The following is a 21945-nucleotide window of genomic DNA, read 5'->3' on the forward strand; positions in this document are numbered from 1 at the left end:
CAAGAGATAGCACACACACACGCGCGCGCACATACACACATGCTTGCGCTCACATTTGTTGTATATTTCGACATCGGCACTCACTGTATATGGGCACACAAAATACGATATCATCTTTTGATAATAACAATAGCATCCCAGTGAAGAAGGGACGGTGAACTGAAAAATGTACGAGAGAAACAAGCGTTGAGAGGGAGAGAGAGCGCGAAGTAGAATGGAAAGCAAAGAGAGTACAAAGAGTGAGAGAGTAAAGGCAAGAGATGATCGATCAACACCTTGATGCGTTCAACAAGTGGAATACAAGAGATAAGAGCACATATTCATTTATATTGCCCGTTTACTATATATTCGGTTCAAATTTGTTATTGTGGCATGGCATTTAATTGAATGTTGTTGTTGTTGTTGTTTTTTTCGGATGCGGTGAAATATTTTTCTGTTGTCTTCCTTTTTCAAAATATGCGCGTACATAATTGCTCATCAAACGCAATCAAAACAACTGATTTCATAAAATGAAATTAAAAACGTTGCTACAAAAAAGAAAACAAAGACGAAAAAGAATGAAGACGAGACACGCATTTAAATAGAAAGGTGGGTTGGCTTAGACGTTATAGTCGCAGTATTGTGTCTGATTGAAAGCAATGTTTTTACTTCTTCTTCTTCTTCTTCTATCTCTTCCTCTCACTCTCAAAACACTTTGTCGAAACATTGTATTTTGATAGATTTGTCGATCCACGCATCGATAAAACAATCAAAAGCCAAACGAATGAACGCACAAAAAAACACCAAATCAAAACCATTGAATATTTATCAAGTTTGCGAATAGGGAGCGAATTGGTTTGCAGTGCAAAGCTAAAATGTATACAGTTCAATTAGCAGCCGTGAGTAGAGCGGTTATCCTTAGTATTCGCACATAAAGTGTAACATATTTACATTTTATGTTGTGCTAAAAAAAACTGTTGCTCAATGCGTGCACATGAACGCATGTGCGCTTGTTCATGAAAATTGTTGTTTTCTTCATTTGTTGTTTTTGTTTTCGTTTGCAAAGAAGTCGCTTGACATCATTTATGAAGTTAATAATTTTCAACGCGCTTTAATGCGTTTGCAGGCATTCTGAAAGCTCGCTAACTAACAGTTCATTGCACAGTTTTGATTTTACGACCAATTTTGCTTTTAGTCTAAATATCTCAAACATGCTATATAATTAAAACATATATATATGTGTGTGTGTGTTTCGGCGTTGAGTGAACGAACAACAACATCAACTATAGTGGCAACTCTCTTTTTTCCTCTTTCCCATAAAATAACATAAACGAAGCAATTGCACGTAAAGTTTGGTATGCAGTCATTTCTTGTTCATAATGTTGAAAAAAATATATAAACACTTTACCTCTGGCTTTCAGCTAGACTAATGGCCAGAAATGCGATAAACAAGCTTTGAAATGCACAACCAAATATTTGTTGATCCAGTGCGCAGGTATCAAAAGCGATTAATTTGATGCACATTACTACACACACCATACAAGGTGTACAGAGAGGGAGAGAGAGGAACAGAGCAAGAGCAAGAGCGAGAGAGATAGACCAACTGACTGGAGTGTGCGTTCGTCCAGAAATACTAACCGACTTATTGCACACGAGAGTACGATAGAATCATATAATTTGAAATTAGTAGTAAGACGATGTTGCCAGCAAATGAATAACGATGCAAACAGACGAACGACATAAAAGTGCGACCAATGAATCAAAACTGAACATCATCAAATTCCACAAAATGAAAATGTGCATTTGTGCACATATATTCACAGTCTTATTAATTTATTGGATAACATCAACAATTTTAGATTAATATAGATAAATGTTTGTATGGTATGCATCGATGGATGCACAAAAAAAAATAGTAGTCGGCAGAGTTTTATTTGGTTGGTAGGTTGTCGATTTTTTTTTTCCCGTGTGCAAATGCAATAGGTCAACCGAAATCGTTTTGAGACATCACCACGGTAATTTTCGTTCGTAAGATCATTGAGATCATGATAATAATTCATTCATAAGTCAGTCTATTTCCACTTAAAAACAATCAAATCATGATTGAAATTTTCTGCAGAAATTCCATTTTCATTGCACGTTTAAATTAGAATGTGTCTTTGTGCATGTGTCTGTGTTACGTGATTAATGGTCGAAAATCATACAGTTGTTGTTGTGGTTTTTTTTTTCACAAGGGCCCATTATTACTAATAATACGAATATTTTTGCCTTTGTAGCTGTACCAACGGGTATATTGAAACGGGTTGATTTTCAGTTGAGCCTGTGTTTTTGTGATGCAATAAATTATGAACCATGCACACACACACACAACAATAAGAATTTCAATTGGAATTACGAATGATTTTTTTGGGTTTCGATTGTGATAGTATTCATTCTGCAATGGCATCAAAAATACAGATATTCGTCTCTGAACGAAAAGCCAAAAGGCGAGAGAGTTGAGGAAGATTTCGATTTTTGGTCGAACAACGGCAACGGTGACTGCGACGACCATTCTATAACATATACAATCCACATCATGAGCATGAACACCAATCCATAAAATTACAAGACGAAATCAACGACGTCAAAAACGATTACGATCACGTTCTTTTTTTTCTCTTTCTCTCTCTTTTTCTCTTTTATTTTTATTACAATATTATTAGTGAATTGGATACTTACACATATGTTGTGCACTGACAACCAAAGAATAATCATATGAGTGCGTGTATTTGTATGTTATTTTCATTTTGTTGTTTTTTGGTTCAGTCTTAACAACATGCATCGAACATCAATGAAAACATCATCATCATCATCATCATCAAAAACAACCACAGCAGCACCTTTAACCAAAAGAAGAGACTGAGATGCCAAGAAATAATATATGTTACACACTAATATTTGATTCCAAAAATCATTTGACTTCACCCACCCGATTTTGGTGAACACCAAAAAGTGCACCTATACAAAAAACACACACACACATACACGCACGCTAACACTCATCCATACTCTCATGCTATTATCGTTCGTTCTCTGTTCATTCTTCGATCTGGTATGCTCGGCCTGTAACACAAGAGCGAAAAAAAATATTCACTTGATGCCTGGAGAATAGTGAAATGAAAATAAATCAAACACGATTTGGTGCCTTTCATTTGTTACAAAGTATCTACCAAAGGTAATTTTAGAACGCTACATTCTTTGGTGTTTTGTGCGAGTGTGTGATACACACAGTGCAATATCATGTGCATGGTGCGTTCTTTCATCGATGTCGTTGTCTGTGCAGCGGCAAACAATGAAGATGACAACAGCACCAACACCACCACCACCACAACCACCATCAGCATCAATCGCAATGCTTATATGTGCAACAATGTGTATATTTTGAATGGTGACCTGATAAACTCTACGAAGAGTGTGTCTTCGTTTTCATTTTTATGCACACGTTTCTCGTTCAATTCTTTTACCATCTTCTATCTCATTCGATTTGTTCGTATTTCGATCGAGCAGCACCATGGAGAGTAGATACTCTATGCACGTAATCTTAACCGTGTTGTCGGTTTCAATATTCGACTTTCGTTCCGTCTGTCAGAGTTAATGCATGATATGAGAAAAATTCCATGTCGAATGAGGTATTTTTATTCGGTGCTCTTTCCTTACTCGTCTCTCTTTTTCTAACACATATACCCAATCTTTCACTCTCTTTCCATATATTTCACTTGGAATTGTTTCTTCTACTTTTTCCCTGTCTTTCGTTCTTTTTTTTTCGTCTCTCATTTTATTTCTTGTGCTGTCTCCTCTCATTTTATTCACCTTAGATGCACTCGCATTGGCATCTTTTGGTGTCTCTTCAATTTTGCCTTCATTGCGCTTTCTTTCTCTCTTTCTTCGTATCTCTCTCTCTCTCTTTCACTCTCTCTCTCGGCGTGTGTGTGTTTTTGTTTTCTTTATTTTTTTATATCTCTTTTAATTGTTATTCCCTTGCTATTTTATATCATCAAATCAAACCAAACTATTTTTACATGGCTGCTCATTAGCTGCAGATATGTCTGACACCAGCTAAAATTAAAACGAGAGACTATCCCTTAGAATCTAAAATTTACAACAGCAGAAAATCTTCGCACATACGGAAGATGGTTTCCGACAAGTTCGATGGTAATCATCATATATGAATGAAACAATTCAAGACGTCACAATCCTTTAAAGAAGACGACGACGACGACGATGATGATGACAACGATGTTTGCACATGAGATCGTGTGTTTGGAGGATGATGGCCATAAAAATAAACAACATCAGAATCACAACAACGAAACTCATTTTTATTACTATACTTAAAAGGCTGTAGAGACAGAGATCTGTGTCATTTATGCACAATAAATTACGATGAGATTGTTCTCACCACCAAAAGAAAGAAAACACACCGAATAAACAAAAGAGTGCGAGAGACCGCGACACATTTTGCTCATTCTGTGCATGGCTTGTATTTGCCTTTATTTTTTCTTCTTCTGACTCTGTTTCTCTTTTTTTTTTTTAATCTTATTTGTTATTGTATTTCAGCTGAAAAATGGTTGAAAAAAACAAAATTATGATTATTGTTAGCAAAAACTCGATCAAAAGTGAAATTCAAGTGTTCAAGCTCATGAGCAAGGTGCGCACATATTCACTTGTGCAATTGATATGTACTTGTTGTGACTTGTATGCATTTTGTGTTTATGTGCGCGTTGTTTGCATGCAGAGACCTCGATTTGTGCTAATGAAAAATCACATGGCTGCATGCATTCGAAAAATGGTTTATTAGACGATTAAAAAAAAAGCGTCAGTGAGCTTACGGGCACGGACCATTTGTTTCGCGCAAAATAATTCATATTCAAACGATCGAAAAACATACACTTACTCACTCACGTACACGCCACCATTGTGCAAATGTTTGTTGCATGATCGATTTTTGGTGACATACTGCGCCTGTCATTTGTGAATTTCTCTCTCATTCGCTGTAGCGCTTGGTAATCGGTCAAATTAGCAAACAATACGAATTGACTGTCGTTATTTATATTGGATATCGCAAATGAGACACACACAGAGAGAGAGAGGCAGAGATATCTATGTACGTACAAAATTCAAGAAAACATCCAAATCAAAATCGCACTAAATTATTGACTTGGCGTTTTTAAATGGTTGGAGCCATTTTCTTCTTTCTTCGTCGCTTTTCCATATCGGCTGATGTCACGGTGCATTCATTTTGCCATGTTTTTGCTTATTTTCAAGAAAATAAAAAGGCGAAGGGGAAAAATAAAATCATTGTACATATTTGATTTGTCGTCGATTAATATTGATGCTCGCTCTCGCTCGCTTCAAGTTTCATCTGTGCTGTCAGCTATGATTAATATCATGATTTCTATGCTGCATCTATTTTGATCATACGATGCTCGCGGCGATGAGGGCCAATCGATCTTCACACATACATTCATTTATGTGTACAACACATTATACACCGTTAAGAGTTCATTGAGTGAATGAGCTACGATGTGCAAATTAATTTGTCGTTAAAAATCAGCAATAAACATTACGCGCCGATTTACTCATTTATTTATCAGTTGAGTGAGTACATATACATTGATCATGTCTGTTGCTTTGAAAAACAAAGAGCAAAAATGTGTGTGTGTGTGTGTAAATAAAAGTCGTAAAATATCGGTTTTTATTCAGCAGAAGTATAACTATTATTTGTTGTGCGTCGTTGAAAACAACTTTCTCAACGAAACAAAATCGATAAATGACGACGGCTATGATGATGATGACGATGACGATGACGGATGACCAACGGCATCAACAAAAATGATAATTTCACATGCATCATTTGACGTTCATTCAAAGAGTGTGTAAAATGTAAGATGCATCTTCATATGTTGATCGAAACCACATCGCATTATAAGTTGTGTGTTCCGTATATCTATCGCGAAAAAAAAACACACACACAATTGGCAACGAGAACTAAAAATACACAATGGAAATTGGTACATGTGCAATGATGACACTCGAGCGATGAGCGAGCACTCACGACCATCTCAAATGTAGTGCACATACTGTATGAAGTAAATATGCCTCCTGTCGCAGATACCAATCATACACACACTTACATCCGAGTGCAAAATATTCAACATAATGTTTGTTAGTCAAAGCTTTTGCACGCTGATTGTTTTTTTCTTTCTCTTCTCTTCTCGTTTTTTAATGTTGCAACGTGTTATTTTTTTCTTCTTTTCTCATTCTCTTTGCTTGTTTTAAATGGTAATGATGTTTCCATTGGCATCCCCGTTTTGGCATTGCATAAATTTCACATGGCATCGTAATTTCATTCATTCACGCGCTATGCTTTCGCACTTCCCATCCGTACATTTAATGAATTAATGCAAAAGAAAAGCAAGCAAAGTCTTGGGAGTAAATTAATTTATTTCCGAATCAGAAGCATTAAAATTGAAATTTATACAGTTTGAGGTTCGTTTTCGATGCGAATTTTTTTTCTTCTTCTTCGGTATGTTAACTGGCGGCAACGTTGACGATTTGTGTGCAATGAATAGTGGGAGAGAAAATGAATTGTTTCGTTCGATTCACCTTTCGGCGAAATTCCAAACACACATCAAACATATACGATTATTCTCGTACGCGCGTACGAGACAGTGAAATATGATATGATATGATAAAGAGAGAGAATATTTTTCCAAAAGCATCCCATGTACCGAAACAGAACGTTATAAGTAAAAATGAAATGGTAATATGTGTGCTTGAGCGCGTAGTTTTTTCCTATCTACTCATTTCACCGCATATTTGTGTGGATTAATCACTTTCAATTCATTCGCATAGAATTTCCATTTACTAACTTCGGGGAAAAAAAAACTTTTAACTTTCATCACCTGCAACACGTTTACGACGATTATAAGACAACGCAAACGAATGAAATGAGCGCAAACTAACACATATATAATGAAGTTTCTTATCGTCAAAAAGTTTTTTGGCACTCGTCTCAATTTCAAAGCGAGCTTTGATTATTATCATTTTTGATGGTTAATTTATTATGTGATGGGATCGATGGAACACTTTTTTCCTTCTCTCCAGAGTGCATGTGTGTGTGTGTGAATCATCACCATCAACATCGAAACGGTGTAATATTTTTGCTTTGCATTTTAGTTTAAAACTTAATGAAGGCAAAAAGAATGAGAGAAAGAGAGAGAATTCGTTCGATATAATAAATTTTGTTGATAGTAGGTAGATATATTGTTTCATAGCATGAACATAAAATCAAATGATTTTACACCGAAAATAAAAATAAAATTAAAAAAAAAAACCCACAACAACAAAATGAAGAAATAGAACGAGGCAAATGAAATAGTTCAATGACTGTAAGGTGTTTTGTAAATTTGGAATTACCTACGTTGAATGTCCGACGCGTTGAGTCTAATTCAGTCAATGAAGCCGCCGCATTTGCTTTAAATTTTTGCCCAACGGCTAAAAATGCAAAACAAATTATTTAATTTTTGAGCATCAAAAATATTTTATGCTTTAACCTGAACGGATACATTTCCCGTTGCACATAGGTATTTTAAGAATGGTCCGTTTGCTCGATGTGTGTGTGTGTGTGAACAAAAACAAACATATATGTAAATCGTTGAGATACATTTTTAATATGCAATGTGCTCAAATATTTAAACGAATAGAAATTTCTAATAAAGTGGGACGAAATCTAATATGGACACACAATATATATGTGTGTGCGCCCATGATACAAGGAAGTCGTTCTTAACTAAAATTAAACTCAATAAACTTCACACAAAACGATATGCATACATTGGTTCGCCAAACGAGAGTCGAGCTATGTTTATGCTGTTGGTGCTGCTGTTACTGTTCCGTGCAAACCAAACGAAAACGTTTTGAATACACATAAATCGTATATTACATTGTAATTATACGCATCGCATCGCACGAAAGAATTTTCCTTCCATGGCTCACACCGTACACCGTTTATTCCATTCTATATATCTCTCTCTCTATTTCCCTTCATTGGTCGCCCATTCCATTCCTTATGAATTATTTGTGTTGATACTTAACATTTTCGAAATACTGGAAGTTATGCTCTTGCTTATGCAAACTACAGAACGTGTTGTGTATTGGCTATGCAACCACTGTCTGAATTCACTGTCAGATAGAGATGGTACGCCGTATGTGCTTCGAATACAAACTTTGATTGCTCACCTTTATTGGGCTAGACATACTGTTCTATTCATATTGCTGTGGATGAATGGAGATATCGAAACAAAGAAAGAAAGGGAAAGATAGATGGTGAGGAAGAGAGAGAGAGAGAGATCTCTTTTCTTTCGCTTTAATTTGCATCTGATTAAGGGCAAACAATTACGGTTGCCAAAGAATTTGTGCATGAAGTTATATCTATTTTATTGGGCGACCGTCTTATTTATATGGCACACGTTATGCAAACAAATTTTCAGGCAGTCAGAGCGCAAAAATTTTTTGCATTTCCTAATTGAGTTTAAGGTATACAGTCACAGAGAGAGAGAGAGAGAGAGAGAGAGAGAGAGAGAGAGAGACCGAATTAGAATACATAAAATAATAACATTAAACGCACATCTACGGTGAAAGAGAGAGAGAGCAAGCGAGAAATACGTGTTTATGTATATATCAATGCGAAGCAATTCTGTGTACCGTTTAACGAAGAGCGTGCCACGATTTGGATCGTTAACCATAAAATAATAGTCTCTAACCAAACATGCCTTTTGTTTAACAATTCAGCACTTTTTGGACAATTCGCCGACACCTCATTCAATTCAAACCGGCACAATTTTAACAACTAAATTTATTTATAGTTTAAAGAGATTTTATTTTATCTACGGATCACTCTTCCCAATATTATTCGATAAATATTTCAATGGCATTAACAATGATTAAAATTTTATGTGCACATCATCACTTATGGACCTTGGGTTGACACTCAATATACGACGTATCCATCGTTCTGTGTAAAATGCCAATCTGAAAGTTGGAATTACATCATCTCATAATAAATAGAAAATATGACATATCTATTGGTGAGAATATGTTTTGGGTTGTCAGTGATAAGAGATGATGAACAAGTTTTTGCATTGAAGCCACATTTTTTCAAAGGTCATTTTGTGTCGTTTACATTGTTTCTGATCAGGGGTCCAAGGCATAGTTCCTGGACTTAAAATGTTAGAGGGGAGGGGTGTGTTGTTACAATACCGTTGTAGTAAGCGAGAAAGAATCACGAGAAGTGTACTTCTATCCAGTGCAAACTTCAGAAAACACTATAACAATCCAACGAAATCGAAAGAGTTTTCCCCGTTTCCGAAAAATTTATTTCCAAAAAAAAAGTCTTCAATTTTCCCAAAACCCCCAGAAAATCTGGATTACTCAAAATTCACGATTTTTGAAAGTAAATCGTCATTGGGTAATTTGACCTCTCCACCCCTGGTCAGAAGCGATGATACAAAGGGTCACCGTTTTTGCCAAGAAATTTCTTTCCGAGGGTTTTAACAAATTTAAATTTATACTCTTAGATTTTTAAAATTATTTACCTGCCCCTTGATCTCCAACGTCAGAATCTATCGACAGCTCATCTATCGCCCAGTGCGTAATTTAAAAGAGGGCAAAGAACATACGTTACCATGGAAATGAGCAAATTTATTTAGATTATGTATCAAAATTGCTGTCATTCAAATGAATTCAAAACAAAGGACTTGACACTTCAATGGAGAAATTCCAATTAATATCCAAAGCCAATGTATCCATATTATGGATTATATGGCTTTATTAATTCAATTCTCATCAACAATAGTGGTCAATTTGATTTTAATACTTCTCTTTCCATTCATTTATTCTAATATTAAAAAAAAGAGTAAAACATTGTTATGTACTTGTACACTTCGATTTATAGTCAATTATGATACAAATTGTGCCGCTGGCTAAAATCTGAAATGCTTGAATGGTATAAAGGCGTTCCTTTGAGAACTTGTGAATTTGATTCTGTTATGTCTACGACAACAAAGTTGCCCGGTTTTATTGGTTGTTTTGCATCCATGTCATGTCGTTGTGCCGATTCGTAATCTTGGTATATTTCAGCATTGGCGGGAATGATTACTTTTGTATTCGATTCATTTCGTCCGAAATACGCATCGTTCGATTTTTTGCTTGTCTGTGAGAAAATGTCAAATGGAAAATTTATCATCAAGTCGATATGACCTTGCTGCATAAAAAAACGATTGACATTATTTGCTTACGCCTTCAATTAAAATTAATTGTTTTTTTCCAACACAGGCAGCATTGAGCTCCTCAGCGCCATCACGAAACACTTTTGCCATTTCATAGACACGACGATTTTTCACATCCTGCGGCACATCATCGACAAATCTTCGGTGTGCCGTTGTTTTCTATTTTCGAAAATGAACGATTTTAATGGATTATTTTTGTCTGACAGCCAATTTTCAAATGTGATGGCTTTTTCACTCATCCTCCAACCACCATCCATTCAAACTCACCTCTCTCATGCTGTAGGCAAACATGAATGCCATGTGATATTTTACTTCTCTCATTACCGATAATGTATCAGCGAATTCTTCCTCTGTTTCACCACAAAATCCTGTGTGAATTGATTGAATAAAAAAATATATGCGAATATTTTATCGATTGCTTTTTGATTCTTGCCTGCAGTATTGCATGAAACATTTTCTTCGAAATGAATTAACATTTTAAATGCTACCATCCATTCATTCGAAAAAAACATATAAACGTAATTAACAAAAATAGATAGTTTGAAAATAGATAAATTCAAATCTCGCAGTGTCAATTAAAAATTAATTACTTGATTTGTTAACCTTTTGATGGTCAATTTTACTATAGAATTACATGAAAAAGAAGCGAGCTGTCATTCAAAAAAAAGATACCTAATTGAATTAATTTTATTCTATTTCTGTTTACCTGTGATGAAATCACTAGAAAAACTGACACCCGGAATTACGCTACGAATATGTTTGACTAAATCCAAGTACGCTTCCTGTGTGTATCCCCGTCGCATCCGCTCCAAAACTGCATTGTTTCCCGATTGAATTGGCATATGAATATTTTTACAAATATTTGGATATTTTTTCATCATCATTAACACTTCGTCCGGAAAGTCTTTTGGATGTGGTGATGTGAAACGAATACGAACTTCTGGCACTGCTACTGCAACACGTTCCAATAATTCAGCAAATCGCATACCACCTTTTTTCGTTTTATAAACAGTATTAAAACCACTAACAATATTTGTTTCATTATTCCGTTCAGTGTCTTGCGATAAATCGCGATAACTATTCACATTTTGGCCTAAAAGTGTGATCTCCTTGATTCCTTGTTCGGCCAACATTTTTGCCTCATTTTCAATGCTATCGATTGGACGTGATCGCTCTCGACCGCGTGTAAATGGTACGATACAATATGTACACATGTTATCACACCCACGCATTATTGACCTGTTTGGATAAATGAAACCGGCAATTAAATTCAGTTTATGATGCGAGTCGGCAAGGTGTCGTTTCTGCGTTCATCTTGATACCAAACATATAACAAAGAGCTGTGTCCAGCAAGTGCGCTCTTTTTCAATATTGCGCTGGACAAAATTGATTATTTGAAAAGTAAAAAATTTGAACGATGTTCATATTGCGTCCGATTAAATTTTTGGCATAATAACAATACCGGTAATGAGTTCGAAAGGAACATATATTTTTTTACAAAATACGACATAAAATTGACTACAGCGAAGCTATAGGGCTGTGTCAACTAACAATGATGTTCGAAAAAAAAGAAGAACAAAAAAATAGACATTCTTTTGGAACTCCTAAATAAAATTGAAAAACTTGACACGTAAAAAAAAGTCGCTTACACAAATGCGGTGACAGCGTTTTCATCCAGTCGAACTGGTACAATATCAGCGTAAGTTTCATCTAGAGACAGTAGCACATTGACGGCACTTTGTCCACTTTTTGTTACCGATAAAAGTCGCGGTAAATCTTTATAACTATCTGGTCCTGAGATCACATCGACGCTTTTCTCTTTCTCAAGTAGTTCTGTTTTCAGACGTTCAGCCATGCATCCCAAAATACCAACTTGATAGTTTTTTCCAACGGATCGTCGTTTACGCTTTTCAATAGCTAACTGTCTCAGGCGATTCCAAATCTAAAACGACAGAGTTTTTGTTTTGTTATTGTAAGATGAAGTACTGATTGTTTATTTTATTTAAATGTACCTTTGACTCTGCTTTCTCCCGAATTGCACATGTCATAAGCAATACAATATCGGCCTGATCGGCTGAATCAATTTTTTGGTACCCGTTTTCTTTCAAAATTGACCATACAATTTCTGTGTCGTTAACATTCATTTGACATCCGTACACTTCGAAAAAAACCTTCCGACCTTGTCCATTGAAATCGATTTTGTCCAAATATGGAATTGTATTCTCCGGTGTGATCGGATTTGATTGGGCAACTAATGAATTTTTACCGGCAATCAAAAATTCCTTTAATCCAGGTCCTTTGGCAGGTAACTTTCCACTTGGTTTCGTCGCGACTTTTGACGAAAACCATCGATGTTGCACACAATCATTTTGAATGGCACATTGCCCACTAAACCCCTGCACCAAAGGGCAACGTATCACACTAATTCGATTGAAATTTAAATAATTTTTCAATTTTATAAATCTCATCGTAAATATTATTTATTATGGTGTAATAAGATAGTTAACTCGGTCATGCTCGTTTTTGCTATATGGCTCCTGTCAAACAAATGTCAACACCATGCGAGAGGAACATTTTCAAAACCTTGCAAATGAATGAACAACACCAACGCCACATTGTGGACAGTAGAATAATTTCTTTGATGGAAATGAATAATCGATTGCACAGCTATAAATCTGTGAGTATGAGCTAATTTCTACTTGCCATTTTTAATGAAGATCAAACAAAACAGAATTTATAGAGTAAAATTTACAAGGAAATATTCAGAAAAGTCATATCTTATTCTAATAATGAAATGTTCATTTCAATCATTTTCAACTTTCACTTTACCTTTATGTCAATGCTGTTTTCAGTCCAATACCGAAAAATGTTTGCTGAAAATTGTTATCACAGACCAAAAAAAAAAAGTTTTTAGAAAATCAAGATATCTATGTCAGGCTCGACAGAACAAATGAATCAGGATGCTTTCTATATTCAAAGCTCAAAACAATATTAGGCGAGTAACTTTTCTAGAATTCGGATGACAAGTAAGAGAATTTTGGATTCCATCAGAAGGTGTCTGACTAAAAAAGGGCTTATGAATGATTTGTTTGTAAGCGGAAATCAGATGTTGGTGATTTTGTATGACATTTGATAAGAGAATTATTTTCTTCTCAAAATTATACGGATATTTCTTTCCTTCTCTGTCATCATTCGATTCGAAAAAAAAAATTGGGAACAGATTTAAGACAGAATATTTGAACGGTATAATTTCTTTTAGGCAGCAAATCCAAAGAGACAGGTCAATATGTTTTATGTTTATCCTGATAGCTCTTTTTTTATTGCATGCTAATCCCTCAAAAGAAGAGAAAATGTCACGAACAATAGTCAACGATGCCAACACTGGAACGGACCAAATCATTGGCTAATGTCGGTACTTTTCTATATCGGAAGTGGTTATTCATTACGGTTTTGTATGTTTTCGTTTTCTTCTGTTTTTTTTTTTTTATTTGTTAATTAGGTCTCATTTTTAACATAAATTGTTGCAAAAATTTATTTGCATCCAATGAAAAAGTGATTCACTTTCTGGCTTGTTGTTGTTGACGGGCAACATCACGTGCGAATGTACGTTGTGGTGGTGTACGGATACGACGGGCTTCCTTCGATCTGTTACGCACAACTTTCGAGTGAATGGCGCATGAGACGCAGTAGTGCAACTTGGCGTACAATTTTGGGAGGAGGTAAGCTATAAATTGAAATGGAAAATCACAAATTAAAAAACCGTCATTCCAAACAAAATCGAAATTTTTGGCATATATACATACCGGTGTAGACTGATGCTTCAGTGATATCACGGACAGCAGCAGCTTCTACAATGTTACGAATAACAAACTTCTTGATAGCTTTGTCCTTTGGTACGCATCGAGCACAGTTTGTACAACGAACTGGCTTAACGTGACCACGGTTGTGTTTACAACGTCCTCCGTTACGGCGTTTCTTTGTCTGTAGAAAAAAGATTAAAATAAATACAAAAATTACATACACAAATTTACGTCACAAATGATGGCAAATTTCAAATAAACGACACACTCCAAGTTCACAAAGTTTATGAAAAAAAAAGCATTTTTCTGTATATTGAGGTTATGTTAATTTGTACCACAGTCGCTTCAATGCACTAGCGTGTGTTCACGTGTGAACGGGGAAAAAAACCAAACCCGAATCAAATGAATTTGTATCAATAATCAGAAATAAATCACCGTAAATTGATTTGAAATTATTCAAAATTGATTTTAAAAAAGTAAAATGTATGTTTGTGCAGCATACGAAAACTCCACATGTGTCATAATTATACGGCACATCATTTTTTTCCGTCGGATTTTTTTCGCCCATTTAATTTTTATTGGAAAAAAATCCAAAACACAAATTTAATCACTAATTATGTGGAATGAACGGTTTTTTTCAGATAAACATTTGTGAACTTGGAATCGATAGGTATTTTTTGTAAATTTTTGGAAATTTTAAGCGCACTGCTAAAAACACGTACCATCTTGATTGACTTGTTACTACCAAAAGAACGGAAATAGAGAAAGATGTATTGTCGTTCGCACCGATTTAGAGTTTGCCTTGAAACGGAGTGAAGTTGGCAATACAACATTCACAACTTTCACACATCGGGCGCCACTTTGCATTCGATTTATTTTTAAAAAATATTCATATATTCACATCCAAAATGAAAAGTGTCTTTAAAATGAATTAATGCAAATATTAATCTTTTATTTTGTGACTTATTTTTATCAAAATTCCATTCCATGTTCAAGCTTTTTTTTTTGAAAAACAGTCAACATACAGTCAATATGTATTCGAAAATATCACCAATGTGATAAAAATTATGAGATAAAATCATATTTTTTAAATTTAAATTTTATGCTAAAATGATGAAATGTTGAAAATTCACTTTAATCATAGCATATTGCAAATTCTTTGCTTTCTTTAATAGTATAAGCTACGCCGTTGATACTCTAAACGAAAGCATCTCTATTCGAATTCAAATTAAAGAAAAAATAAGATGAATCTAGTACTGTAATTGAGAATCGCATGTCGACACGGTGGTCAGATCATGATAAAAAGAAAATCAATGCGCAACTCTCTCTCTCTCTCTCTCTCTCGTTCACTCGTGCAATCGTTGCGATGACATTTACCGATGTCACGAAATTCAGTGGTGTTTCAAATTTCGTACAATTTAACCATACTCTCTATCATACATACTGTCACATAGCAATAAGTGTGTATAGTTAGAAAATAGTTTGGCTTTGTGTCTTACCGGATACAAACACATAATTGTTTGTGCAAAGAGTTGAACACACCACGCAATAGTGTGTTTTCAAGTGTAAACGAACGAACGCAAAGTGTATTTAGGCAATTGTTTTCATTTGGTATTTTTTTTTCTTTTTCAAAAAAACGTAAATAAAACATAAAAAGAAAATACATTTTATCAAAGTGAGATCGAATTTAGCACATTTTTCAATTCAGAATATTGTTGGTAAAGCACATTGAAAGAAGCAAATCAAATAACAAATTTTGTGTTAAAAAAAAAATAGACGAAAGCATTGTGCCGCCAGAAATCCACCAAACATTTGTTGACATACGCTGGCTTCTCCAATTGATCCGACCTAAGTCTCGGATCAATTAAATTAAATATGACTAAGACAAGCGTGTAAATCCGATTTGTTTAAATGAAATTCTATATAATTTATTGACTGTAGCTTTAACAACAAACAAACGAATAAAAAAAAACAAACAAATATATTTTCAATGCTGATTCAATAGAGTGTGATACACACACACGCGCATGGAGTGTGTGATTGACTGGAGCAAAATGTTTTGTATACGGTTTGAGTCATTCTTCGGTACAGGTTTTAGTTACACTAAAATGATTTTGTTGAGTTTATTCAATTAATTCCAATTATGGTCGTGGAGATAACGTATTGACATTATGATATATAAAATCGAAACTAGTTAGAAAATAGTTTTCCGTTGAAAGAGAAAGACACACCGTTGTGTACAGTGTTAAGTTTGTTAATTTGGGTAGAATTTTCGCGCGATTGAAGATTTCTTGAGCTATTTTGAAAACAAACAACAACAACAACAAAAAAACAATCCAAAAAAAGAAGCGTATAGTGGTAATAAATGGGAAACCGTTCGTTTAATCATCTTCATTTAATAAACGTAAGTATCATTTTATTTTTTTTTATTTTTTGATTATTTGTTGACAGTGATAACGTGATAAGTAGTAATTCAATTGCATATATCAATATTTATTCAAACGGTACTTTTTCATTTATTTACTCTTTATTAATTGCCATCGTTGCATGTATTTTGAAATAGTGAAATCTATCGAAAATCGTTACGTTCTACTAAACAACTTATTACAATAATTAACGATTCAATGTGTCATGCAAATAAAAAAAAAAAAAAACATTTCAAAATACGCGCAATTTGTACAATCGTATGTATTATATATATATAAATATGGCAATAACCACTTGAGAAAAAAAGTAGTATTGGAGAGAAAAGACACTTTATCTATATACAATTATTCTTAAAAAGGTAATCGTCTCGTAACACGGAAATCAAAATATAAATAACGTTTCGAAATTGTTTGTTCATCGGAAATTCTGTTTCAACAAAAACAATGTCACCTGCAATTTACATTTTTGCCTGCACATTTGAAATGAGTATGGTTGTATATGTTGTGGTTTTTTCCCACTGTTTTCATCTATCTCTTTTTATGTTTGAATCTAGAAAGGTCGAATTGTTCTTAATATCAAATGTTATTTGAATTTCATAACCTCTAAATATGATGTGTGCAGAGACAGAAAACTTAAATGATGGTAGTTTGATGTAATCGAATAAAAAAAAATCTCATTGATGATCTCGACGACGGAATGTGAAAAAAAAATCATTCGATGTAGGAAAGATGTGAAATGAACGTGACACCGACAGTGTTCCAAATCACAAAAAGGTACAAAAATATTTGGTTTGTTGTCAGTTATAGTTTGTTGCATCTATCCAGATTGGTGTCGAAACATATGCAATGTGTGCGAGGAAAAATTTCCAACGAGAATTCAAATTGGACTAGAATTAGTCCATCGGCATTTGAATTGTCAGACGAATGAATCAGCAACAACTTCATGCGATTTAAATACAAGTCCGCGCACTACAATCATATATCCGCTATTGTATTGACATATACAATGAAAAGGCCGTCAAATAAAAACAACGATAAACTGTCATTGTAATGGTATTGTCATTGCCTCTGTGCCGATTAGATACATGTATATGGTAGTCGTCGTAATTTATTCAACTTTTTAAAATCCAGCCAACATAGATTAGCGATAGATTTTTCACCTTTATTTCGTTTGCTCTTTTTCTGTCTATTAATTTGGACGTTCTTGTCAAATAAAGTCGACATCCACAGCCATTAAAAAAAACACATACAAAGCTACTTAAAATCGCCATTCTATCATTTTGGTTATTTTTTTTTTTTGAATTTTTCAATCAAAACAATTTCATTATGGCATCAGTATTGATCCGTGGAATGGCAACAAGTGCCGTCGAATCGGCAATTAAACATGTTACAATTATTGGCGGTGGTTTAATGGGCTCTGGTATTGCTCAAGTAAGTTTTGATTTTTCTTTGTTTGAAATCGAATCATCGGTGTACAAAGTTCATAGTCCATTTTTTGTTCTATGCGCCATTGAACATTGACAAAAAAAAAACAAAGAAAGCTGACCGAATTGCATTTGTGTTGTTTAGGTTGCTGCAACAGCTGGTTATGATGTGACCATTGTCGAAGTAAATAATCAATTGGTGGAACAAGCACAAAATAGCATAAAAAATAGTTTGGGACGTGTTGCAAAGAAACAATTTAAAGATGATACAAATGAACAAACAAAATTCGTTTCGAATGTTTTGAATCGAATCAATGGATCATCCGATTTACAAGGTGTGGTTAAAGGAACCGATTTGGTGATTGAGGCCATCGTTGAGAATATTAACATCAAACATAAACTATTCGAATCAATTGATAAGGTTAATTTTCTATACATTTTGCCCAACAAAAATCATGAATCTAAATTATATGAATTTATCGCTTGTTAGGTTGCACCGAATCATACAATTTTCACATCAAACACATCATCGCTATCGATAACCGATATTGCTTCGGTCACTGATCGCAAAGATCGTTTCGGTGGTTTGCATTTCTTTAATCCGGTGCCAGTGATGCGTTTACTTGAAATTATTCGCACCAATGATACATCCGATCAAACATTCAATGCAATTCGTAATTTTGGTGAAAAAATTGGAAAATCATGTATTACCTGTAAAGATACGCCTGGTTTTGTGGTCAATCGTTTGTTGGTACCGTATATGGCGGAATCGGTGCGTTTGCTTGAACGTGGTGATGCATCCGGACGTGATATTGATACAGCAATGAAATTGGGCGCTGGATATCCGATGGGACCTATTGAATTGGCCGATTACGTTGGTCTTGACACAACCAATAATATTTTGAAAGGATGGCATGAAAAAGATCCCGAAAATCCACTCTACAAACCAATTCCGATGCTTGAAAATCTCGTTAAAGAGGGCAAATTTGGTGTGAAATCCGGCGAAGGATTCTACAAATACAACAAAAAATAAACCAGTCACAATGAATTTTATATGTAGAATAGTGGATTTTATTTAAAAAAAACTGGTCTTCGTCATATGAATCAAGAAGAAAAAATTATCAAAAATTGTTTGTAATTTGGGAATAAAGTATAATAAAAAAAATTAGAGAAAATGTAACGATGGAATTATTCAAAATTTTGACAGTCACGACTTTCTTGAGTGAATTGTCTCTCCAATATTTTTTTTCGTCGACTAACCTTATCTGTTTGTTTATTCAAATAACGGCAAACGGTCTTATCGTCGAAAACATGGTATTTTAATAAGCATGTATTTTGAATGTGTAGCTCATTAGTTGACTCAACCTGTATGTAACCATATTAAACTCTTCATGAATTTGTGTACGATTCTTATCTTACTAAAAAAAATCGGTTTCACGTTCATTCCGTAACCGTGCCCGATGTCACGTTCTCGTCAATGAGCAAAGTATATGAATTTTTTGTATGTAGTCGTGACCGTTTTTATCCGTTCTTTGCACAAAAATGCAGACAACCAAATAAATATCAAAAATCATTGCATATATTGACATCAATTAAGAGAAATAAGCACATTCCAGACACCACATCGTACAAATCCACATTCAAAAATCATAATACTTTGCGCTCTGGGTTGACAACTATTATTACACACATTTTTGTTGTTTATTTATCGAAAGCACATTGCCGAAACCGCAGAAAGGAAATATACAGTTGGATATACTGCGTAAAAACACGTGAAAGTTTTACATTTTACATAAGTATTCAAAATTGATTCTCTTTTTTTTTCGGAAACGTCTGCTTATTATTAATATAGATTACCAATCATGAGTAAGATTAGTCAACTGATTATTTATCACGTTATTATTTTTAGATATAATCGAAACTTGCAGATATAATTAATAAACAAAAAAAACGGTGTGTACTTATTAATTGCAGGCATAATTGTACGGCCGAAATTGCCGCCATATCAGAGATCCAAACCAATTAAACGATCGACGAAAAAGCAGAGAATGATTTCACAAACGATAGTCAAAGATTTGCCGAGAGGCACCGAGCTTCTTGAAAACCAAGTAGCTGGTCACACATTTCAAATTGGAACTGATGAAATCGGTATGGATTTTTGGTAGTCGACATTTTACTAGCGAATATTAAAAAAATGTGTTTGTTTTTCAGGTATGCTCAAAGATCAACAAGATGGTTCGGTGTTGAAAGCGGCTGTCAAACCGATTTGTGGATTGCGTGAGATAAAATTTTACGAAGAATTAATGAGAGATTCAACCGAACCAAGTATCGAGCATTTGCGAAAACTGGTGCCTGAATATCGTGGTACGGTGAAAATGTCATTTCGTGGTAAAGTCATTGACTTTATCAAATTGGCCGATATAACACACGATATGGACGAACCATGTGTTATGGATATTAAAATTGGCAAACGTACCTGGGATCCAGAAGCGACAAAAGAGAAAATTTTAGCCGAAGAACAAAAATATGAGGCATGCAAACAAAATTTGGGCATTTGTATTCCTGGCTTTCAAGTATACGACATCAAAACGGACCGAATTAGACGTTTTGGCAAAGAATATGGCAAGAAATTGGATCAAAACACCGTCAAAGATGGTTAGTATTTTTACTTTAACGGTTTCATTTCACCTTCTTTGTTCAAGCAAAAGTAATGTTCTCAATTCTTTTGACCGTAGCGCTGAAAATCTTTTTGAATGCTGATACTCAAATGTCGCGATTGCTATTAACCAAATTTCTAACAACACTATGGTCGATACAAAGCTGGGCACGATCACAAACATCACTTAGGCTTTATTCAAGTTCCTTGCTACTGGCATACGATGCAAAACGATTAAAAACACAAATATTCTCAAATCGAAATCATAGCAACAGTTCGACAGTTAGCTCACGCTCATCATCAGTAGATAGCTCTTCCAAATTAACACCAACTTCGTCCAGTGGAAATGAATGGCAACCATCGCACACAAATACAGCCAATGAAATTAATACCAATCTTAATGGATGCACCAATTCGAATAATTCCAACGGCAACAACAGCGGCAGTGGTGGTGGTGGCGGCGGTGTCATCGATCACACTGTTACCAGCACACAGCCCATTCAATTTTACAAAAAATTGCAAAGAAGCCATTCCACGCAAAATAACTATGAAGAGGTATTTAAATTTGTTAATCATATTGCAAATTAAATTACATTTAAATTCTCATTCTCGTTCTTTCAAAAGGATATGAAGCACATTTGCAAAGACTACGATTTCTATTTGGACAATTTAATGGATGAATGTAATGCAAGTGAAAACAGAGAATGGGCATTTGTCAAGATGATTGATTTTGCTCACGTATTTCCAGCCGAAGATGCGTCCATCGATACGAATTATTTTTTTGGCATAGAAAATCTAGTAAAAATCTTTGAAGAATTTTTACGCGAATGTGATCAATGAAACAAACAACCAACAAACCAACCAATTTTCAATCAATACGAGTTTTTCTTATATGAATCTATTTTCACTAATTACTGTAATATCTGTCCATTGATAAATAGGATATTATTCACTTATTAACATGAACAACATTAACAACAATTTGCATTAAATTTATATCGAAATATATACCAAATCGAAGCCAAACAATTTCAAGAGAAAAACAAAATGCTATTTAAATGAAATTAAAAATATGAACAGCACATGTTTATACTACCTACTTATAGAAATATTGAATTAATTTTGTAAAAAAACAGAAACACTTTTTTTTATTTTTGAATTTACAAAACGGAAAAAATAAAAACAAACTAAACCAAATGTCCTCAGATTGGTGTTTTTTTTATCGTCTGATAGCGAACGTGAATGAGTCTTAGCCGCCGAAATCTATTCAAGGTTTATTGATATTAAAAGTCTGATTTTCAAGCTTAAAATAATGATGTTTTTATTTTATTC

The 21945-nt window shown here is 34.4% G+C and overlaps 4 protein-coding genes across 6 annotated transcripts; 2 read left to right on the top strand and 2 right to left on the bottom strand.

Moving 5' to 3' along the window:
* Nucleotides 1-9942: 9942 nt before the first annotated feature.
* On the bottom strand, nt 9943-12838 carry LOC116342794 (CDK5RAP1-like protein). Its single transcript, XM_031770547.1, has 6 exons — nt 12320-12838; nt 11957-12249; nt 11014-11546; nt 10575-10675; nt 10317-10466; nt 9943-10231 (listed from the first exon to the last, which is right to left on the bottom strand). Exons 1-6 carry the CDS (start codon nt 12773-12775, stop codon nt 9974-9976), a joined length of 1791 nt encoding a protein of 596 aa, XP_031626407.1. The 5' UTR covers nt 12776-12838; the 3' UTR covers nt 9943-9973.
* A 926-nt stretch (nt 12839-13764) lies between these two features.
* LOC116341956 (40S ribosomal protein S26) lies at nt 13765-14932 on the bottom strand. The gene is made up of 3 exons (XM_031769396.1): nt 14830-14932; nt 14111-14288; nt 13765-14031 (listed from the first exon to the last, which is right to left on the bottom strand). Exons 1-3 carry the CDS (start codon nt 14830-14832, stop codon nt 13865-13867), a joined length of 348 nt encoding a protein of 115 aa, XP_031625256.1. The 5' UTR covers nt 14833-14932; the 3' UTR covers nt 13765-13864.
* A 584-nt stretch (nt 14933-15516) lies between these two features.
* LOC116343316 (inositol polyphosphate multikinase) lies at nt 15517-21814 on the top strand. Of its 3 annotated transcripts, XM_031771312.1 has the most exons (6): nt 19433-19458; nt 19673-19719; nt 19932-20105; nt 20169-20612; nt 20693-21168; nt 21238-21814. In XM_031771312.1, exons 1-6 carry the CDS (start codon nt 19448-19450, stop codon nt 21451-21453), a joined length of 1368 nt encoding a protein of 455 aa, XP_031627172.1. In that variant the 5' UTR covers nt 19433-19447; the 3' UTR covers nt 21454-21814. The 3 variants fall into 3 exon arrangements, with proteins under 3 accessions (XP_031627189.1, XP_031627172.1, XP_031627181.1); XM_031771329.1 differs by lacking the exons at nt 19433-19458; nt 19673-19719 and adding an exon at nt 15517-16511; XM_031771321.1 differs by lacking the exon at nt 19433-19458 and having other exon boundaries at nt 19710-19823.
* On the top strand, nt 17523-19069 carry LOC116343335 (hydroxyacyl-coenzyme A dehydrogenase, mitochondrial-like). Its single transcript, XM_031771342.1, has 3 exons — nt 17523-17964; nt 18103-18378; nt 18448-19069. The coding sequence occupies exons 1-3, from the start codon at nt 17860-17862 to the stop codon at nt 18988-18990; spliced, it is 924 nt and encodes a 307-aa protein (XP_031627202.1). The 5' UTR covers nt 17523-17859; the 3' UTR covers nt 18991-19069.
* Nucleotides 21815-21945: the final 131 nt, after the last annotated feature.

Source organism: Contarinia nasturtii, unplaced genomic scaffold (assembly GCF_009176525.2).
Source record: "Contarinia nasturtii isolate CC-2019 unplaced genomic scaffold, AAFC_CNas_1.1 Cnas_scaffold_129, whole genome shotgun sequence".
In the NCBI taxonomy this organism is placed as follows: domain Eukaryota; kingdom Metazoa; phylum Arthropoda; class Insecta; order Diptera; family Cecidomyiidae; genus Contarinia; species Contarinia nasturtii.